This window comes from Tupaia chinensis, unplaced genomic scaffold (genome assembly GCF_000334495.1).
Source record: "Tupaia chinensis unplaced genomic scaffold, TupChi_1.0 Scaffold000017_1, whole genome shotgun sequence".
In the NCBI taxonomy this organism is placed as follows: domain Eukaryota; kingdom Metazoa; phylum Chordata; class Mammalia; order Scandentia; family Tupaiidae; genus Tupaia; species Tupaia belangeri.
Genome location: NW_006159447.1, coordinates 3,103,680 through 3,126,496, shown reverse-complemented (window position 1 = coordinate 3,126,496; position 22,817 = coordinate 3,103,680). Strand labels below are relative to the sequence as shown.

The 22,817-nt window shown below is 38.0% G+C and overlaps 1 protein-coding gene across 2 annotated transcripts in view; it reads left to right on the top strand.

Moving 5' to 3' along the window:
• The first annotated feature begins 230 nt into the window (after nt 1-230).
• The window catches only part of TAF2 (TATA-box binding protein associated factor 2), an 82,699-nt gene continuing 60,112 nt past the window's right edge, over nt 231-22,817 (top strand). For both annotated transcript variants that reach the window (XM_006140058.3, XM_014586104.2), the window contains exons 1-9: nt 231-352; nt 1,088-1,142; nt 8,260-8,420; nt 11,702-11,820; nt 13,943-14,084; nt 15,590-15,821; nt 18,285-18,469; nt 19,859-19,972; nt 22,593-22,692. In XM_006140058.3, the coding sequence (XP_006140120.1) occupies nt 270-352; nt 1,088-1,142; nt 8,260-8,420; nt 11,702-11,820; nt 13,943-14,084; nt 15,590-15,821; nt 18,285-18,469; nt 19,859-19,972; nt 22,593-22,692 (1,191 nt within the window). In that variant the 5' untranslated portion in view covers nt 231-269. The remainder of the gene's footprint in view (nt 353-1,087; nt 1,143-8,259; nt 8,421-11,701; nt 11,821-13,942; nt 14,085-15,589; nt 15,822-18,284; nt 18,470-19,858; nt 19,973-22,592; nt 22,693-22,817) is intronic.

The window sequence follows — 22,817 nt, the reverse complement described above, 5'->3', positions numbered from 1 at the left end:
GACGGGCGGCTCAAACAGTTGCTGAGAAGAGCATCTCTGTGACAGGCTCCACAGAGGCGGCTGAGAGCAGCTGAGAAGAGGGAGCCGGTTTGAGGCGGTGGCGACCCGGCCAGGCTGGGTTCCAAGGCGCCCCGGCCACGGGCGGTGACTGTTGAGACGCTGCGGGAGCGGGGAGCGGGAGCGGGGAGCGGGAGCGGGAGCTGCCGGGGACCAGTAATGCCCTGCAGCCCCCCGGGCCGCCGGAAAGCCGAGCGCTGCAGGATCGCTTCATGCCGCCAACTGGGTTAGAGCCCGCCAGAATGAACAGGAAGAAAGGAGACAAGGGTTTTGAAAGCCCGAGGCCATATAAATTATAAGTATTTTTTCATCTTCCTTCTTTTTGGTTTTGTTTTCACTGATTTTATTTTGTGATTGCTTGAGACGGACATGGTGGGCCTGGGCAACCTGGTGGGACTCTAGAATCCACTCACTAGGATGGAAGTGGTGCTTGGAAACGTTTTGAATGACTGTGTTATTCAGATTTAATTCGTCTTGCAGATCAAGAAATCTTTTTCTTAAAGTACTAAATTGTATTTCTGTCTAGAGAAAATATATTCTCATGGGTGTGGTTAGTCTTAAAACAAGGTATCCGATTTTTAAGGTTTTGCCGTAGGGCGTGTTGCTACCACGCCCAGATTTGAAAGGTTTTAAAATGAAAGATTTTGGGGACCAGCAGTTAGCGTAATGGCTATGTCGCTGGACTCCCACTTAGTCGACCCCGGTTCGAGTCCTGGACTCGGCGGCTTAAACTCACGCCAGGCGCATGTGCTGTGGGTTCCCAAGATCCTGAGAGGACAATGGAGGAGAAGGAATTGCGGCGTGACCATCCCCCCTGGGGGGGTGATTTCTCGCTTTCTGTCTCTATGTCTGTCTCTGTCTTTCTGTTGAGTGCACGCGCCCTATAGCGAAAACCTCTCCAAAAAGGAAATGAAAGATTTTGAGCTACTGAGAACATAGTCCTTATTTATACTTGGCTAGAATTAATGGTGTCATGTAATAATAGAGTTTTTTTTTCTTTTTCTATCCTATTTTTGTATTTTTGATACACAACCCATCAGGTCGTCTGTATCAACAACATAAACTTCCAGAGAAAATCTGTTGTGGTAAGTTTATTCTCAACAATAATAACAATAACTCTTAACAGTACTTAGTCATTTTATGCTCTTTCTGGATAATTATGCATCAAAAATAAGACTTACAATTCAAATCTGACTCCAACCAAGTTCTATAGTCCTTCTACAACAGTTGCCTCCTCAATTTTCCCTTTCCTTTTTCTTTTGTTTTCTGATTTCTTTTTTATGAAAATTTTAGTCCTTTTAATCTATTTCAAACATGAAAACGTGTATAAACATAGAATTGTGCATGTAACAAGAATTAGCCATTAGTGAGATTTCTCCCATAAGAAGTCACTGACATGACTTGGCTTCCAAGGGGCCTATTTTGTTTTATGGGTTCTTGGCTGACTTGGTTTAGGTGGCATTGCTTTGCAGTGACGATTTAGACCAAGTATTTGAGACCTTTAGCCCCCTTCACCACCACCACCACTATTATATGTGTGGGTTACAGCTATCTATTCTAAGAAAATCCTTGAAAACTCAAGTATCTTCATTTACTCTTGCAAGAGGACTTAGACTGAAATCTTAGAGCTGGTTTTACTTAATGATCGTAAATACTTCTCTCTCAGACTTGATACCCATGTGTGTAAATGTTTACTTAAGATGAAAAATTATTTTGGGTGTTGGGAAAGTCATTGCTTTTTTTTTTTTTTTTTTTTTAATATTTCTTTCTTTCTCTTTTTTTTCCTTCTCCGGAATCGAACCCTGATTCCCCATGGTTTTGATCCGAAAAATGCATGCATCCCCCCCTCGTGGGGGGTCAGCACCCGTTGTCATGCCATATGTTTTGTGTTTTTGTAAGCAAAAGTGTGTCATGACTTTCCTGACTACCTTAGAAATAGAAAATAGTAACTTTTTAATAAAAATGTTAGATTTCTAAGGATTCTGGAAGATTCATTAACTTCAATTTCCTCATTTAAAGAATTTTCCTTCCAATATTTCTCAGAGATTATTATTTACCTTCTATCTCATGATAGAATACTTCAGGCATATTATAGTCTATTAATTGGGTAGGAAAGACATAAACATTAGGAAGTCTAGATAAGAGGGCACTATGTTAGTCTAGGGGAAAAATGATGAAACCCCGAGTAAGAATAGCAGTCATAAAAATGAAGTAAAAATAAAATTCTCATGATCGATTGAATTATAGTGAACATTTGTTTAGTACTTAATATATATAAAACATACAAAGGTTTATATATTTAACCTCAGTCTTGTCTTTTAAAGAATTATTTATTGGGAACAGCAGTAGTGTAATGACTATGTCGCTGGACTCCCATGTAGTTGACTGCAGTTCGTGTCTTAGACCCGGTGACTTAAAACTCACACCAGGCGGGTGTGCGTGTGCGTGCGTGTGCGTGCATGCCCAAGATCCCGAGAGGAGAATGGAGGAGAAGGGATTGCGGCGTGGCCATCCCCTCTGGGGGGTGACTTCTTGCTTTCTGTCTCTGGGCAAAACCTTCCCCCCAAAAAAAAAAAAAACTAAACAAAATAAAAGAATTATTTATTTAATCTCATTTACTGTTATTATTTTTTAATTTAACCAGACAGAGAGAGAGAGAATGGGAAAGTGAGAAAGTAAGCTGCCAGGTGTAGGACTTGAACTGTGGTTGGCCATGTGAGAATCCAGCACCTTTAACTACCATGCCACTTGCCAGTCCCAAACTCAATTTTCATAATAGGCCTGTGAGGTAAGATTAATTCTAATTGTATAAACGAGGCAATGAAAAAATGGATATTAAGGGGCTGAATGATGGTGCAGCAGTAAAATGTGAAGCTAACCCCTCTGGAAGGGTTTGAGGCTGAAGTCCAGAGACTTTCCTGAGTATGCCAGGCACACATGTGTCCATGATCTGGGCTGGCTAAAGTTGTTAGTATTGGCGCTCATTTAAAACAACATCCTGGGAACCAGCAGTTAGCGTAATGGCTATGTCGCTGGACTCCCATGTAGTCGACCGCGGTTCACGTCCCGGACCCGGTGGCTTAAAACTCACGCCGGGCGCGTGTGCGTGCGTGCGAAAGATCCCGAATGTTTGCTCTGCAAAAGAGACTGTTAAGTGAATGAAAAGACAGGCCAGAAATATTTCTGTCAGAAATATTTCAAAACACTACCTGATAATGAATTTATATTCAAAACATGCAAAGAACTTAAAAAAAAAAAAAAAAACAAAAAACACAACATCCTGTGGGAGATCTCAGTTGGTACTGAAACTGAGCTTTCAGTAGTTGATTCTACCAGTTACTTCTAGATGATAAAGCACAAGATAAAACAAGTAAATATTTTAGTGTAAAAGTCTGTTGCCACACTTCTGTATATACTTGGTTGGAGGTATATATAGGATGTCATGATGATATGTAAGACTTTCTATAAGTATGTGGTGGCTAGAGAAGGAAAATCTATCTAGAATTTGTGTCTGTTCTTGTAAGGACAAGTCACTGTTCCCCTCATGATGTGAAGTTTTACCAATTGATAAACTGTCCTGGAATATGCCGCACTGGGAGATTGCTATTGACTTGTTATTGGCAGGTGGATACTAGAAGTGGTGGTAGCTAGATCAGCCTTGGTGGGAGAAAGATCATTTGTTGGGCTCATGAATCTCCTCCATTCCTACACCAGGGCTACTTTGTGCATAGGCCTATTGAGCAGTCACCAGATAGCTACCCAAAACGTCTGTGACATCTACTGAGTGGCTAATCTTGTTGTTTGATCTTTCAGGGCCTCTTCTACAGTGGATGCCCTCCGGTGCTCATTTATGTGAGACCTGAACAATTTCATAGTGTACATGTTCTGAGAAACCCTTTCACATACCTTTCCCCTACCTTCCTTATTTTCAATCATCTAATCTTGTTCAGTTCAAGCGCTAACCAACTGGCTAGTCCATAGCAATGCCCAGGGATTAGTGTAGAGTTGTATTTTAAGTCATCTCTACTCCTGTGAAGAGAATACAGCCAGACCCGTTTCTCAAAATTCTGCCCGCTTTAAGACTCTTCTTCTACTGTCTTTCAAGTTCACCCTTCTCTGGGACTCTGATATATAGCTACCAGTGATTTCTAAGTGGTACTAGCATCCTTTGCAGATTTACTTGTAATTCAGGCTTCTGATTTGTCTGGTTCCATTAACTGTTTATGGGGACTCTGAGGCCATGGTTGTATGTTGAGGGAGAGATGGAGAAACACTAGGTGCAAGTACCGTTGGATTATTGTCAGCCGCTCATATTGTTTGCATGTGCTTTTTAAATCTGCTCGGTCCTCGTTTAGATGTGCTGTTTCCATTTGGAAGTGGAAAGTTCAGGCTAGCTGGTGCTGTGGTGGTTAAGGTGACTGGATCTCACGTTGCTGACAGCACAGCTTGAGTTCCAGATCCAGCTGCTTGAGAAATATGCTGGGTGTATGTGCATGCTCCAAATCCCAAAAGCAGGGAAAAATGGAGAGAAGGAATTGTGGCATGACCATTCCCCATAGGGGATACTTTCTCACTATCTATCTCCTGTGGGCACGTTTGCCCTTTTACAAATTAAAAACATAAAATAAAAATGGAAAGTTCTATACATGTACATTCTTATTTTTCAGAGCTTCATGTAACACACAGTTCATGATGGCCATTTCAGGGAACATAATTTTAAGGAGTCCCATCAGGGTCTGATAGCAAACCAGTAGTGATTTTTTAAATGGAAAATAGTTGTTAGCAGAACAACTGTGGTCATGGCCTTATTCCCAGATTCCAGGAATGTGCACTGTCATTATTCCCAGATTCCAGGAATGCGCACTGTCATTCTGTTGGAAAAAGCTAAAGTCTGTAAAGTTATCTCAGTGTACCATGGCCAGTTCTTTTGGATCTGCTGAGTGATAATGCCCAAGTGGCAGGGCTGCTGCAGAACCATTTCTTCCTATGTGCTAACTCAAAGCTAACAACGTAATAGGTTGCCTGCTAAGCAGTATGACCAAATGTATACGAAGGCCCAGGATCCAGAAAAGCCCACCACAGTTGATGTCTCATTTTCCTTCTTTGGTGGGTAATACGAGGTGAAACAACTTAACCTCTCACTGTAGAAGGGGTATTTTTATGTACTGTGGACCACTGGAACTCTACAAGCTTCATTGGTGTGAAAGGCCAGTAAGCTTTCATTGAATTTAACACTCAACCTCTGCCATACATGTATTGTTTTTACTAAAGCATTTAGAGAACTTGTCCTTTCTAACTAGGTCCAAATAGTCTAATAGCATATACTAGTGTAATTGTAGTTGTCCTGCAATCAAAAGGCTTTGGACTTTTTTTTTTTTCCTTAAAGGGTGCAAGCACTCACTAGAGAGACAGAGAAAAGGAAAGTAGAAAAAACCCCATGTGGGATATTGTCACACCACAATCCCTTTCCTTTCAGGATTTTGGGCATGCGTGAGCATGTTAGAGAGACAGAGAAAAGGAAAGTAGAAAAAACCCCATGTGGGATATTGTCACACCACAATCCCTTTCCTCCATCTCTTTTCAGGATTTTGGGCATGCATGAGCATGTACCAGCATGTTGTTAAGCCACTGTGTCTGAGACTCAAACCGCATAGTCATCCATGTGGGATCCAGCTACTTTAACTGCCACACCACAGGTTGGCCTCTGTATTTTGACTGAGCAGCAGCAATGCACAATTCTGAGCTGATAATGAAGGACTTTTTTTGTTTTTAAAGACAACCTACTTCTGTTTTGTTTTGTTTTGTTTTGTTTTTTTTCTGATAAAGTTTAGGGGGAAAACATCTGCCTGGTAATTAGCTTCAATACTAGTTGCAAAGAGCTGTTTGATTTACTATAGGAAAATAACCCCATCTGCAGCCATGGTTGTGGTTGGCAAGTTTGTGAGAATTCATCATTCTCCAAAACCTACTTGACTTTTGTACCGATCAAATGATTGCATTGAATGAAGTTGTGGGCCCAGCCACCTGGGAGGCTGGAAGTTGCATGGGAGGCATCGGTTTGGTTCTTGGGCCAACCTGAACCATTGGGTGTGTTTGTGTTCACCTATAATTTCAGCTAATTTGGAGGCTGGCTTGGCATGATTAGAACATAGTGAGACCTCTCTGTCTCTGCATTTCCCTACTGGTCTCTCTCTCATAAAAGAAAAAAAAAAGGGCAGAAAAATTTGTGGCATCTTTCAAATCTTTTGGAGTAATATTCTCTCCAGTTTTCCAAGAGATGTCTGATTGCTTCGTTTTTCTTTCTTGAGATAAAAAATGGGCCAGTAGTGTCAACTTTATGCTTCTTACGGTAATAGCCCACCTTCTTTTGGGCAGGGAACCAATATGGGAATTTGCCAATTATTAAAATTACCCCATCTTTTGCAACTAGAGAGGTAAGCAGTAGTTCTAGTCTAAGATAGAGGGCCATGATTCTATTTACTATGTGGCTAAAGACTTTCAGTCTGACTAGTAATGTTTTAGGACTTTAGGTATTAGTGTCTATTCAGAAGCAGGATGTAGTAACTTCAGAGAAGTCTATGTAATATATTTTCTTTTCTCCAGAAAAAATGGGGACCTACCAAAAGGCTGCAGGTTTTCTGGGGTAGTCTTGGAAGATAAATCTGACTCCTGAGGTCATGTGATGGGGATTTGACACACTGCCTCAAACCGTTCACTCAGGGAGTTCTGTTCTAGGACTGTGAACTAGCGTAGCCTTAGGAACTGGATCAGAAGCCTTAAATGCACATGACAGCACCTCGAGTCAAGTTTTTTGCCCATTATACCTGGAATTTTTCATTTGTATTTTCTGAGTAACACCATCTAAAGCTCCCTGTATCTTTCTTCAATACCATGTAATTACCATAAGGATGCAAGTCAAGGGAAGTCTTTTTTCTTTTTTAAGTGGAGGGTGGGGAAGGTAATGAATGGCCTGAGCATACCAAAGGAGTGGGAAGCGGGAGGATAGAGAGGCAGGTTAATTCATCCAGCAGCCATTTATTTACTTATTGGAGGTACAAAAGAGAATCATTAACTGACTGAAAGTCCAGGTGTGAACGGAGATTGAAAAGAAAGTCCAAGAGGTTTGAAATACATTTATTATTCATTGTTTCTCAACTGGGCATGGTTTTTGCCCCCCATAGGAATATTTGGAAATATCTGGAGACATTTTTGGTTGTCACAGCTTGGGGGTTGGGGACACAACTGGTACATAGTAGATGGAGGCTAGAGCTAAACTGCTAAGCATCCTACAATGCATAGGGCATAAAAAACCTGTCCTATTAAAAATGTCAGTAGTTGGCCAGCCAGGTGGCATGGTGATTAAGGCAGCTGGATCCTGCACGACCAACTATGCGGTTGAGTCCTGGACCTGGCAGCTTAAAAATCTCTCCTGGTGTATGTGCATATGTGTTTAAAATCCCAAGAGTAGGAGGGATCACGGTGTGGTCATTTCTCCCATGGGAAATGCTTTCTCACTTCTCTATCTCAGTCTTTGGTGAGTGGATAAGCCCTATAGCAAAAAAATAAACATGTCAATAGTGCTGAGGTTGAAAAACCCTGATCTAGGTCATATGAATAGTACTTCACTATTTTTTATCTTTTCTTGCTAACATCTGAGAATATTTAGTATCACCTCTTTCTTGATTCTTCCTGGCCCATATATCCTTTATAGTACCTAGTTTTTAATTTTATGTGTATATTTTTTTCTAGTCATTTTAGTTTAAACTTCTTTCTTTAAATATCTTTCTCTATGTCATTCTAGAGACATTAAGCACTTAATATTCCAGTATACTCACTGACTTCCTTGTTTTGATTGATTTTCTTTTGCCAGTTTTTCTTTTTTCTTCCTTGTTTGAGTTCTAGTCTGTCTAGAAATTCTTGTATTTGAAAGGAGTTAGTCCTTTTACTTATTTTTAGATGGTGGCCTACTTTACACTGATCATGGATGTGAACCAGCAGAATTATAACGTGTATACAACTCACACCCATTCAGTCACTGGGACTATTATGTTTGAAATTAAGATACTTGGGAAGCACTTGTGCTTATGTAGCAATTTGGGATTTTGTCTCTGAATTATAGTATATGTATAAGTAGTGTAAATCAAAAAACCATGTCCTAAAATATACCAATAATAATGACGTTATTATTTTATATCTTTACAGGGATTTGTGGAACTGACTATATTTCCCACGGTTGCAAACTTGAATAGAATCAAGCTGAACAGCAAACAGTGTAGAATATACCGAGTAAGGATCAACGATTTAGAAGCTGCTTTTATTTATAATGATCCAACATTGGAAGTTTGTCATAATGAGTCAAAACAGTAAGTAATATACTTTAAAAGTCTTATATTTCTAACAGTTTTTTAAAAAGTCATTTTAATGATTGAATTAATTTCTCTTAGATGATAGGCTCTGGATCCCAATATTCTTCTGATTATACTAATTGTTACTCTACCACTCTGCACATTTGGTTCAAGCAGTATTGCTAGCTATCCCCAACACAATAAATTATTAATTTTCCCTCTTTTATAGTAGTTTTGTAAAAAAACATTATTGGAGAACATATTTTTTTTTTTTTTAGTGTTTTTAATGTGCATGCTCTCTCTCTCCCCCCCCATATATATACACACACAGACACACACACATATATATGTTTTGCTTGTAACGTTTTAGGTTTGTTTACTATTTACATCATAAATATTATTTTAAAGAATTAATTTATTTGGTTTCATTTGTTTATTTTAATTTGACTAGCGAGAGACACAGAGAGAGGGGGAGGAAAGTGAGAAGGCAAGCCATCAGGTCCAGGACTTGAACCATAGTCAGCCATGTAGGGAGTATCCAGCACCTTAACCACCACACCACCTGCTGGTCCCTACATCATGAATATTAAAAGTAACTTTCAATGTGTTTGGTAGCCATTGGACTCTGTAGACAATACTATTTTTAAATATTTTATAAAATAATTTTACCTACCTTAAAATATCTTGTAAGTATTACTTCACTATGTTTATTTGATAAAATGCCTTACAATTTTTTTCTAGTCATATGGAAGCTACCTGGTCACTTTTCGGAGTGTAAGTAAAGAAAAGGAAGCTCAGAAAGAGAATTTTTCTTTCTTTTTTTTTGAGAGGTTTTTGCTATGGTGGCATGCGCTTGCCAGACAGACAGAGAAAGACAGAGAGATAGAAAGCGAGAAATCACCTCCCGGGGGGGTGGCCACGCCGCAATCCCTTCTCCTCCATTCTCCTCTTAGGATCTTGGGCACACACGCACACACGCCTGGCATGAGTTTTAAGCCACCGGGTCCGGGACACAAACTGCGGTCGACTACGTGGGAGTCCAGCGACTTAGCCATTACGCTAACTGCTGGTCCCAGAAAGAGAATTTTTCAAAGAATAGATTAGGACATTGAGAAAGAATATACTTTACATTTTCCTTATAGCTAGAATCAAGAGTTCTGTTAGCCATGGCCACTTAATAAATGACACTCCTGATTTTCTTCGTCACTCTAGAATCTTGATTACTTTATATATTTATTTTTTGGGGCATAGAGTGTGTGTGTGCTCATCAGAGAGAGACAACAAGAAGGGAAGTGAGAAATCATCCATAGTGGTAATGACTATATTGCAATCCCTTGTCCATTCTCCTCCTGAGATTTTAGGAATGTGTGCACACACGCCTGGCATGATTTTCAAGCCTCCAGGTCCGGGATTCTGAACCATGGAATTGGCCATGTGGAATCTAGCACCTTCACTCCCACACCATGCTGGCCCATGAGAAGTCTTTTAAAACTATTTCCAGAACCATATGTTTCATAGCTGTTACCTTGAATGAGTAGTTATGAAAGCTATAGTTTCAATATGTCCTTCCTAATTGGTAGAGAAGTAGAAGGAGGAGAGGAATGGCTTTTGTCAAGTTAAAAATGTATAACAATGTTCTTTAATAGCTTTTTCCATTTTATTTTTCCTTTAATCATTCTGTAGAGTATATGACTTTTGTCTTTTAACTAACTTAAAAATTTGTTAGGCTAGGGAAATATCATTGATTTTTCCTGTGGCTATACCTATTTTAGGGTGGTAGACATACAGGTACACGTTGAGGATATTGCTCATGGTGTTTGTGTCTTTCTTCGTGATTTCTTACTTTTTCCATCCTTTTTCCCTTTCTTCCATTTCTGCCATATTTCCTTAACTGATGTTGGTGAGGAAATGTGTGTGTGTGTGTGTGTGCGCGCACATATTTCCCTAAGACTTCTTTTTTTTTTTTAGAGAGGTTTTTGCTATAGGGCGCGTGCGCTCACCAGACAGACAGAAACAGACAGAGAGACAGAGAGACAGAAAGCGAGAAATCACCCCCCAGGGGGGATGGTCACGCCGCAATCCTTTCTCCTCCATTCTCCTCTCGGGATCTTGGGCATGCACGCACACGCGCCCGGCGTGAGTTTTAAGCCACCGGGTCCAGGACACGAACCGCGGTCGACTACGTGGGAGTCCTGCGACATAGCCATTACGCTGACTGCTGGTTCACAGACTTCTATGTATTGTTTTCACATCCAATGGGAAATAGGGCCAAATAACTGTTGAACAAATACTTATTGGACACTCCTGACATATGGTGAATGTAACAGTGAACTGACCAAAAATTCCCTGCCTTCATTAACTTACAATATCATCTATTGAGGAGTGGAGGTAGGTGTTATCTATTGATTCCTATTCTGACTTTTTGTTGTTGTTGTTATCTTTTCCTGTGAATGCATATGCTCCTGGAGAGACAGACAGACAGAGGAGGAAAGTTAGCACTCACCCGCCCCTCCCCGGGGTGCTGGCCATGCCTCAGTCCCGTCTACATTCTACTTTAGGGATTTTGGGTATGTCCACATACATGCTTGGCATGTTTTTCAAGCTGCTGGGTTCGGGTTGGCCATGTGGAATCCATCTTTTTTTTTCTTCTTTTTTTGGAGAAGTTTTTTGCTATAGGGTGTGTGCACTTGCTAGAAAGAGAGATATAAAGCGAGAAATCACCCCCCGCCCCAGGGGGCATAGCCACACCACAATCCCTTCTCCTCCATTCTCCTCTTGGGATCTTGGGCACACACGCACATGCTCCTGACATGAGTTTAAGCCACCGGGTTTGGAACTTGAACCACAGTCGACTACGTGGTAGACCAGCAACATAGCCATTACTCCAACTGTTGGTCCCGAATCCATCTGTCAACCTCCATGCCACCTGGTCCTGAGACTTGTTTTAGACATCTTAAATGCTGTCAAATTATAGGGTTTATTGAATTCATTCAGATTTTTGCCAGGTTCATAAACAATAATTATTTTTCCATTCTACATATATTCTTAACATTTGTATCAGATAAGTATAGTGTCATTCACATTTTAAAGTTAATAGCAAATACAGTAAAATAATCATATAACATTGAGTAGACTATATATGCCATTGTGTTTATATTTTGTAACAGTGAGTAGAGCAACAGTTACTTGACTAAAAAGTGTTCTCAAGAATTACATAAGAAGATGTAATGCTTACAAACGAGTGATGCCAAATGATATTTAAGAAAGTATTATAAATTGACTCTTTTTCTTTTCATCAGGAGAAACCTCAATTATTTTTCCAATGCTTATGCAGCTGCAGTTAGTGCTGTGGATCCTGATGCAGGAAATGGAGAACTTTGCATCAAAGTTCCATCAGAGCTTTGGAAGCACGTTGATGGTAATGTCCTGAAAATATATTGACTGTACACTAAAGTCGTGTTAGATTTAGAAAATAAATCATGTCAGAACTGCAAATTGACCAGTTGGAATACATAAAAGTAGTGGAAACTCTCTTCTTTCCCCTTTAGTTTATTTCTTCCATCAGAGAATGAGAGGCTCCCTCAACAAGGTCTTCATGCTGTGGTTGGGCCCTAGTTGCAGCCAGCCTGAATCACAGGCAAATGTGTGCTTTCACCCAGTACACTAAGGTCATCGGATGCAAACCTAGGACCTTCCTCATGGGAATCCACTTGTGTCACCACTGTACCATCATCTGGCCCCAGAAGCTCTTTTTTCCCTTAAGGCTCAATCAATAGGAAGTATTAATCAAGGGCAATGGCAAAACAAAACAAAACAGAACAAAACCAACACCTTTCACTATTATGTTTTACAGTGAAAGATAATTTAAGAATTCATAAGGCTAGAACAATTTGTTAAGATTTCAGAATCCTCACAGTATCAAAACAGTATAAAATCACAGTATTTTTTTTTTTTTTAATTAAAGCTTTATGCCTTAGAGCAAATGTGTTTGCCAGCTTGCCAGAGAGAGAGAAAGAAACAATGAGGGGAAAGTGAGGAATCATTCCCCTCCATGGAGATAACCACGCTGAAATTCCTTCTATTCTCCCAGGATCTTGGGCATGCATGCACATATCCCCATTGTAATTTTCAAGCTACTGGGTCCAAGACTTGAACTGTGGTTGGTCATGTGGGAGTCCAGTGACCTAACTGCTATACCATCTGCTGGTCCCAAGAATTATGTCATTTTATAGCAGGAAAGATCCTACAACATTTTCTGGTTCAATTACTTCCTTTTATAGCAGGGTAATCTGAAATCTAGTGTGAGTAAGTGACCTGCTAAAGTTCATTACTAATTAGTGGTAGGCTCAAAGCTGTAACAGGGCTCCTGATGCTCATTCTGCATACATTTCTATATACATTTATAACCATTATAGTTATTATTTATAAGTATCTGTCTGACTTTAAAATTAACCAAGATAAAGCAGTAAAATACTTGTGTTTTTAAAATATTTTGTTTGTTATTAATTTTCAGTTTTAACAGGAGAGAGAGAGAAAATGAAAAAGCAAGCCATCAGGTCTGGTACTCGAACTGTAGTCAGCCATGTGGAGTCCAGTGCCCCAAAATACTTTTTTTTTTTTTTTTCTGCTTTCCCTGTATGTGATGAGGGGGTTAGAGGAAGTTTAGGAGGGCATTACCCAGTTACGGAAGTTCAAACATGTTCAGGGTTTGGAGATAGTCCAGATAGTGGTGATGCTTTAGGGAAAATTGAAAGAAATAATTTTAATCTTGTTAAAGTAACACATGTTTATTATTCAAAATTAAATATATCAAAAAGTAATAAATAATGAGATTTCTTGAGTTCTTCTCCTTACCCTACCAAATTACCCTTTATCCCTTTGGGACAAAAAGCAGCTAAAGCTAACAATTTGCAGGGTAATGTAATAGAAATACTTGAAAAGTAAGTTTGGGACTGGCTTTGAAGTCCTGAAGTGTCTGATGTGAGTATTTTGAACTTTTTTTCCCCTTTCAATGTGCTTAATTTTTTTCTTTCATAAAAGACAGAGATAGGTACCCTTGATGATGTCTCACCATGTATTCTCCCTCCCAGCTAGCCAGGATTACAATCATGCATGGGTGTACTAGCATATTCAAGTTGACCCAGGACCTAGACCCAGGCTTCCTGCATATGGATCCAACGTCAGAAAGTGGCACCCTATGCCTGTCCCACCATGGCTGAACTTTGAATTCTTTGTTTTAGACATGGTATAATGTCCCAGAAATATTGAGTGGAGAATATGGCATGAATAGAGCTACATTTTGGGGAAAAATAGCTGGCAGTGATTAGAATTGATTGGAAGGAGGAGCACCAGTGGAGGCAGGCTATTTTACATTAGTAAGTCGACAGATGATACAAGCCTAAACTAGGGCAAGAAATGTGGTTTTTAATGTAAAATTCAGCCTTTAATTCTGATTTTATGTTCAACATAAATTTTAACTCTTATATAGACCACTGTTACTTATCTGTATGTCAATGTACATGTGTATTTATTTGTTGCAGAGTTAAAGGTCCTGAAAATACACATCAATTTTTCTTTGGATCAGCCAAAAGGAGGTCTTCATTTTGTGGTACCCAGTATAGAGGGAAGTATGGCAGAGAGAGGTGCTCATGTTTTCTCTTGTGGATATCAAAATTCCACAAGGTAAATTATAAACTTACATATTTTTAAAATTTCATTTTTTTCTATTCATATGCAAAAAATAAATTTAGTGTAAGAAGAACTGTGAGCTTGATTCCTCAAACTTGTGCTAGTTTATCCATTAATCATCCCTCCTTTTTTAAAATTCTTTTTTCTATTTTCTAATTTTAAAAAATTTAACTGGCATACATCTCTTTACAGTCACTCCTCATTAAACTTGTGTCTTTGTTCTTCCTCTCTCCTTTTTAAGTCCACTTTTATAAAATTATTCTTCTCACTTTTGAAGTAACATGTACATATAGAGAATTATACAGTTCTAAGTGGAAAGCTTGAGGAATTTCTGTAAGTGGACAGATCTCTATAATCCACATTTAGATAAACATTACCCGCATCACAGAGACGCCCTCCCACCTGCTTTCATTCATTAATTCCCAGTGAACATTCTTATGCCCAACTGTCCTGATGCTGAATGCTGTATACACTAATTACACCTGTTTCTCAACTTTATATAATAGAAAACATGCCTTATGCTCTTTATATCTGGCTTTTTTGTTCAACATTGAGATTTACCTACATTGTTGGGTGCATTTCTAGTTCATTTATTCTCATAGCTCTGTGGCTTCCTACATGTTATTAAAATATTATTTTGTGGGACCTACAGATGGTGTTACATTGCTGGATTCCCCATAGTCAACTGTGGTTCAACTCCTGGAACTGGCGGCTTAAAAACTCATGCCGGGGTGTGCCCAAAACCACAAAAGGAGAATAGAAGAGAAGATTGCGGCATTGCCATCCCCCCGGGGGGTGATCTTGAATTCTGTCTCTCCATGTGCCCTATAGCAAAAATTTCTCTTAAAAAAATTACTTTACAATATGTCTGCTTTCCTGAGATTATTAACTCCTCTAAGCCACGAATAGTACTTTGTACACTTTTGTTTCAGTACCAGATACTGACTGTGGCGTGTATCAAATCTGATCTGAATTGATAGTTGAATATAAATTTTAAATCTGGCTTTAATCAGCCCAGAGTTTGAATTTTTGCAGTATATTATATATTACTTCAAAAATATATAACCAACTTACAAGATAGATTCTAAATATTAATTATATTTTATAGACTTTATTATAAACTTTATTTTTGTCTCCTAGAAATGAATGCTACATAAAAATTGACTACTATAAATATACAAGTTAAAATTATTATTTAATTAAAACTTGTAAACTGAGAATTGCGTAATTTTTTTTATGATTTGAACATGAGGTACCACATGAGACATCTTGTTATTATTGCTGAATGGTGTTTTGAAATGGTATTTCAAATAATGGTATTTCAAAAAATGGTATTTTTTTACTGTTTACTTTCAAGTTACACAGCAAAAAGCTTCAGTAGCCTAATTGTTAAAGTTTCTTTTTATTTACTTTCTAGAATTGTTAAAATAATGTATATGTGAGGAAGATAATGGAGAATACATTTTCAACATATTTTCAATTACTATCTTCTTTTCTAGATTTTGGTTCCCATGTGTTGATTCATACTCTGAATTATGTACATGGAAATTGGAATTTACAGTAGATGCTGCAATGGTGGCTGTTTCCAATGGAGATTTGGTGGAGACTGTCTATACCCATGATATGAGGAAGAAGACTTTCCATTACATGCTTACTATTCCTACAGCAGCATCAAATATCTCCTTGGCCATTGGACCTTTTGAAATACTTGTAGATCCATATATGCACGAGGTAAGTCATAGCTACCCTCTTGCTTCTTTTTCACTCTCTATTTTTTTTTTAAAAAAGGAGTATTAATGAAATATTATGTCTTAATTATTTCAATTGTAAAGAATATCACTAGAAAGAAAATTTCTCTCTTTTGATATGTTTAATTAAATGAATTATTAAAGGAATGTCTTTTACAATGTTGTATTAAAATTTCAGATTTAGGGAACCAGCAAATGGTGTAATGGTTATGACACTAGACTCCCGTGTAGTTGACTGTGGTTCAAGTCCCAGATCCAGCAGCTTAAAACTCACACCAGGCATGTGTGTGTGAATGCCCAAAATCCCAAGAGAAGAATGGAGGAAAAGGGATTGAGGTGTGACCATCTTCTCTGGGGAGTGATTTCTTGCTTTCTGTCTCTCTGTCTCACTCTGTCTCTCCAGCAAGTGCACACATCCAATAGCAGAATAATCTCTCTTAAAAAAATTCAGATTTACGGGTGAGCATTTGGCATAGCAGTTATAGTGTTGGACTCCCACAGCTGACCGTGTTTCTAGTGCCAGACCTGGTGATTGCAACCCATGCTGGGTGCATGTGAATGCATGCCCAAGATCCCAGGAAGGAAATGGAGGAGAAGGGATTGTGGAATGGCCAAACCCTCTTGGGAGTTAATTCTCACTTTCCCTCTCTGTCTCTGTTTCTCTCTAGCAACCAGCAAGCACATGCACCCTAAGACACAAACCTCTTAAAAAAAAAAAAAAAAAAGAAGTCAGGTTTATTTTTAACAGGGAATTTAGCATTCCAGAAGAGCTTCAAGTGTATCTTGATTGGAGTATAGGATTTCTGTCACTAATTCTTTTCATTACTAGTGTTATCTTTTTGTTTAGCATGTGTTTATGAATGCTCTCAAATCTCTGGATTCTTAAAAATTGCAACTTTAAAATTAAAGAACTATGTTTATTCTCACTTCAGCATATACAGAAGAAAAGGGAAAAAGCTGAAGCAGGGTTATATTTCTGGTCAGCAAACTCATAAAGATGCCTTCCACTTTCTTGCCAGCAGATATCTTACCATAAATCTTATGTCAATGAGAAGTCATATAGTAATTGTAGGCCTCCCCAGCTGTGACACGTCTGTTGATTGGAAAATGATTGGTTGTTAGCCCTCTTGACTTCTGTACTTGTTTAAAATAACATTTGACTCTCTTTATTTTCTGTTAGTCCTTTATATTATTTTTTTTAAATATAAGCACATATTTTTATCCTATGTATCTCAACAGCATGTATTTAAGTTATGCAAATAAAGTTTGAGGGCAGCCAGCTATAGAAGAGCTTTCATTGATCTTCTCAGTATGCCTGTTATATTTGCTTTCCTGAACTTCACATTATTTGTAAAATCCCTCATGGAAATGATTCAGGCTATTTGGTGAATGGTTTTGCTTCTGCTATCATGACATTGACTCTTTTAAAGTGTATTCACTAATAAGATTGGCAGTGAACTTTATCGTCTTTGTTAGATGATCAACTTTAAAATTAACATTTGATTAGTACCTATTCTTTATTTTGAAAGAAATTTTTCCACTCTGAGCTACTGAATGTGAAAAAGTATCTGACAGTCAAATAGTATTTTTCCTGACTACTAAGAGCCCACTGACTTAGGGTCTTTCTTTGTCTCAAACATATAATAGCTGTTATTTGCATTATTAGTAGATTTGCTACCCTGTAGTTTTGTCTAAACATGAATCTTTTGTTTGAATTATATTTTATTTGCACACTGAGGGGAGTGCTAATCCTGACACAATTTGGGCCCTGACCGTGAGACGTAGATGCTCATCCCCAGCCTGATGGTAATTTTGATCATACGTTAAAAACTTGCCTTGCTTCTACGATCCTGAAGTAATCAGAAGCTTTTGGCTTGTCTTTCAGGATCTTCGAGACTTTGGCTCTAATTAAGTTCAAGTAGTTTACTTACACTTCTGGGATCATACCTTTTTTTTTCTGTTTTTCACTCAGTATGTGATGTGCCTTTTCCTATCTTTAACTATCAAACATTCGTCCAACTTATCATTACCTCGAATTCAGTCTCCTGTATGAAACTTTATTGGGTCATTCTGTTCAGAGTGATCCATGTCAATGTTGATGCCGTTAATTTGCCATAGAATTATGAGACAGAATTATAACATGATTGTGATATTTTTGTGACTAAGGTAAGATATAAACTAATAAAATCAAAATTACTATTTCTGTTGTAGACATTTCTTATCTCCTAACTAATAGTAAGCTTCCCTGAAGCTTTTATTATGTAGCTGAGGTATTAGAGGACTACGGTATTTGTTTTATGTGAATAAGATTGGGTTTATATGACCATTTATTTATAGTTGAAGTATTTAGGAAATTTAAGATATTAAAGTTGATTCTTTTATGTAGGAAATTTAAGATATTAAAGTTGATTCTTTTATGATTTTATTTCCTGCTTTTTATTTTCAGGTTACTCATTTTTGTTTACCTCAACTTCTTCCATTGCTTAAACATACCACATCATACCTTCATGAAGTCTTTGAATTTTATGAAGAAATTCTTACATGTAGATATCCATACTCCTGTTTTAAGACTGTATTTATTGATGAGGCTTATGTTGAAGTGGCTGCTTATGCTTCCATGAGCATTTTTAGGTTGGTATCTCTTTAAATTTGAAATTCCTAAATTAGGGTAATGATCTGAAGAAAAAACGATAATTTTGAAAAAATACTCATTAAAAATTTTGAACTTTTTTCCTTTAATTTAGAAGATGTGGTTTGTTTTTTACAAAATCTAGTATTTTAAAAATTTTTATTCATAAAATCATTCCATTCCCTCTTTATTATAAATAAAATTCAGTGCCAAGTAAGAATAAGTAAATTTAAAAAATAATATTTTAAAAAGTAGAAAGCATGGGGACTAGCAGTTAACATAATGGCTATGTTGCTGGACTCCCATGTAGTCGGCCATGGTTTGAATCCCGGACCTGGTGGCTTAAACTCACGCCGGCACATGTGTGCCCAAGATCCCAGGAGGAGAATGGAGGAAAAGGGATTGTGGAATGGCCATCCCCCCTGGGGGGGTGATTTCTTACTTTCTTCTCTCTGTCTTTCTGCTGAGCTCACATGCCCTATAGCAAAAACCTCTCAAAAAAAAAAAAGTAGAAAGCATGAAAAAAAAAAGTTCAAAGAAACTCAAAAGACTTATTACTATTAATATTTTGCATATGCATTTTTCCTCTGTTTATGATTTTTTTAAATACGAGTTACTATACATATAACTAGTATGGATTTTACAGGACACTATTTAATAATTCACTATTATCATCAGAATTTTCTTTTTTTAAAAAAAGAACGTGCTTTTTTTTTGTCATCTTCTCCCTTCTTGAGAGATTTCTAAATATAGGAATTCTAGGTATCAAGATCAATTTATGTTCTCAGGACCTACATTTTTTAATCTGTAAAATAAGAAAAATGCAGGCCAGCAGGTGGCATGGTGGTTAAGGTGCCAGATTCCCACATGGGACTACAGTTTGAGTCGCAGACCCTGCGCTTGAAAACCACAACAAATAAATTGATAAATAGATAAACAAATGTAAAACAACAACAACAACAAAAAATAGGAATTATATTATTGCCTTTTCATTCTCTGGAGTGTTAGTAGAAGGAAGCAATGGTATGACATATTTAAAAATGAATAATAGAGCACAAAATGTTAATAGTTACTATTAATGGAATGATTTTTTAAATTAGACTCATTCATATGATTAGTTTCTGTGTAGTGATGTTTCTACCCTTCAAAAAAGTGATTTGTATTTTTCATGGAAGTCAATGGGAAATGTTGCATTCTTTGCTTTAAGCAAAAGTTACTAAGATTACAAATTTTAGCTAAATTTTGAAAAAGTTAGAAAGCTCTTTGGGAGACTATTCTGTGTTTTCTCTTTCATGTCTAATGTAAATTTCATTATTTTAAAAGTTTATTTTATTTTGATGGAATAATTGTTAATTTGTAATTTGATACCTTTCTTTCCTTTGGAATTCTAGCACAAATCTGTTGCACAGTGCCATGATTATAGATGAGACACCTTTGACTAGAAGATGTTTAGCTCAGTCCTTGGCCCAGCAGTTTTTCGGATGTTTTATATCCAGAATGTCTTGGTGAGTAAATTCAGTTTGCAACTGCTGAATCAAAGAATTAGTGACGTTTATTTTTAACTTTTTTCTGTGCAATGTAAGCTGACCTTTGCCCTAATAAAAGATCGTTTAAAAGACGCTATTCTGGGCCCAGCAGATGGCATAATGGTTATGTCACTGGACTCCCATGTGGCCGACCACAGTTTGAGTCCTGGACCCAGTGACTTGAAACTCAGGCCAGGCACATGTGTGTATGTGGCCAAAATCCTCAGGGAAGAATGGAGAAGAGATTGTGGTATGGCCATCTCCCCTGGAGGGTGATTTCTTGCTTTCTGTCTCTCTGTATCCTCTGTCTTTCTGGTGAGCACATGCACCCTATAGCAAAAAACTCTCTCTAAAGATAGAGAAATAATTAAAAGGCACTATTCTATATATATTTAAAGAAAATTAAGGAGTATAAATTCCATCCTTTTGACCATAAAGTCAACATTATTATTTCTGCATTTCCAGTATGAATAAGTTTAATAAAACATTGTCATAAAGAGCTGAATGAAGATAAAAGAACTTCAATGTATAGAAAACTGAAGTTAGAATTTTGATGTTTCCGTACTGTTTCTCTAGTATAATAATGTAGGGATTTGCCTGCTAGTATGTAGGTTTGTACCAATTTACTTGAAAGCAGTGATGAAAGGTAAGAATCCTCTTTTCTTTTCTATTAACTTGAGATGAATTTGAAGAAATACACAAAACTCTCAAGATTATAATCTATAATTGTGAACATTTGGTACTGTATATAGTATGTAAATCTTGGTTTCTTTTTCTTGCTAGAGGGGAGAGAGCAGAGGATAAAGCCTCTTCATTTGTAGTTTTTCTAAAATTTCACACAATTTCATTAAAGAATTCTGCCTAGAATATAATAGGCAAAGCGTTTGGATGGATGGTAGATGGATAAATATACAAATCTACAAATAAGTTATCTCTGAAGAAACCAAAAGATAAACTATTTAAGAAATCAAATAAAGGTTTTGGGGACCAGCAGTTAGCCTAATGGCTATGTCACTGGACTCCCACGTAGTCAACCACGGTTCGAGTCCTGGACCCGGTGGCTTAAACTCATGCCGGGCGCGTGTGCGTGTGTGCCCAAGATCCCTAGAGGAGAACGGGGGAGAAGGGATTGTGGCATGGCCATCCCCCCTGGGGGGCGATTTCTCGCTTTATGTCTCTCTGTCTCTCTCTGTCTGTCTGGCGAGCGCACACGCTCTATAGCAAAAACCTCTCCAAAAAAAGAAAAAAAAATCAAATAAAGGTTTTAGAATCTTGTTTTCTTTTTTCCTTTAAATAATTATTTTCTTTATTTTATTTATCATTATTATTTTTCTATTTGACCAGAGCAAGACAGACACAGAGAGAGAAAGAGAGAGAGAGGAAGAGAGAGAAAGCGAGAGAAAGCAAGCCACTAGGTCCAGGACTTGAACTGTGATCAGTCATGGGACCCTAGCACCTTTAACCCCATGTCACCTGTCGCCACCCCCACCCCCCTTTTTTTTTCTTTAATTTGTCAGTCGGCACATACGCTTACAGGAGAGAGAGAAAAAAGAAGTCACTTCCCCTGGGCAATGGTCATATCGCAGTTGCTTCTCCTCTGTTGTTCTCTCCTTCAGGATTTTGGGCACACATGCACACAAGTTTGGGGTGTTTTTAAAGTACTGGCTATGTGACTATAAACATAGAGTTGGCCATGTGGGATCTAGCCATCTTAACTGCTATGCCATCAGGTGGACCTGACAATTTTTTTGATAATTGTTCCTAATATTGGTAACAATAGAATATGGACTTTTACAATTGGGTAGTGTAGTCTTGGCTACTGGCAGATACTTTCTTAAGAGGCAGACAGAATGGAGTTGGGCAGGAGGGAAGCAACACTGTCAGAGCAGAGCATAGACAAAAGTAAATTATTCTTGAATAAAGTCTGTAGAGCAGCCTTATAATTAATATTAAAGCCACATTAGAAGAATGCATAGGGCTGGAAGGTGGCATGGTGGTTAAGGGCCCTGGCTTCCACATGGCCTACTGCAGTTCGAGTCCCAGACCTGGCAGCTTGCTTTCCATTTCTCTCTCTCACTCTGTCCCTCTCTGCTCAAATTAAAATAAATAAATAAAATAAATGAAGTTAAATAAAATAATTCTTTCTTTTTTTTGGAGAGGTTTTTGCTATAGGGTGCTTGCGCTCGCCAGACAGACAGAGAGAGATATAGAGACAGAAAGCGAGAAATCACCCCCCGGGGGGATGGTCACGCCGCAATCCTTTCTCCTCCATTCTCCTCTTGGGATCTTGGGCATGCACGCACACGCGCCCGGAGTGAGTTTTAAGCCACCGGGTCCGGGACACGAACCACGGTCAACTACGTGGGAGTCCAGCGACATAGTCATTACGCTAACTGCTGATTCCCCAATAAAATAATTCTTTAAACAAAAAAAGAAGAAAACATAATAAATGGGCAGGTGAAACTCAGAGGAAACTGTGTAACTTAATTCGTTAATAACATTCATTTTCTTTAAGATGCATTCATTCCAGTATTCTTTTTGACCTCATCTGAAGAGTTTTCATAGTTGAAAGAAGTTTATATTTTGACTTTCTGCTTAGGTCTGATGAATGGGTGCTGAAGGGAATTTCAGGCTATATTTATGGACTTTGGATGAAAAAAACTTTTGGTGTTAATGAGTACCGCCATTGGATTAAAGAGGTAATAACAGCTAGCCACATCATCCACTTATGAGTCAGTAAGACATGTTAGTATTCTCCTGCTTTCCAGGTGTCATGTTCTTTATTTTTAATGATTACAAAATGCTTTAAAATGTCATGTGAAAG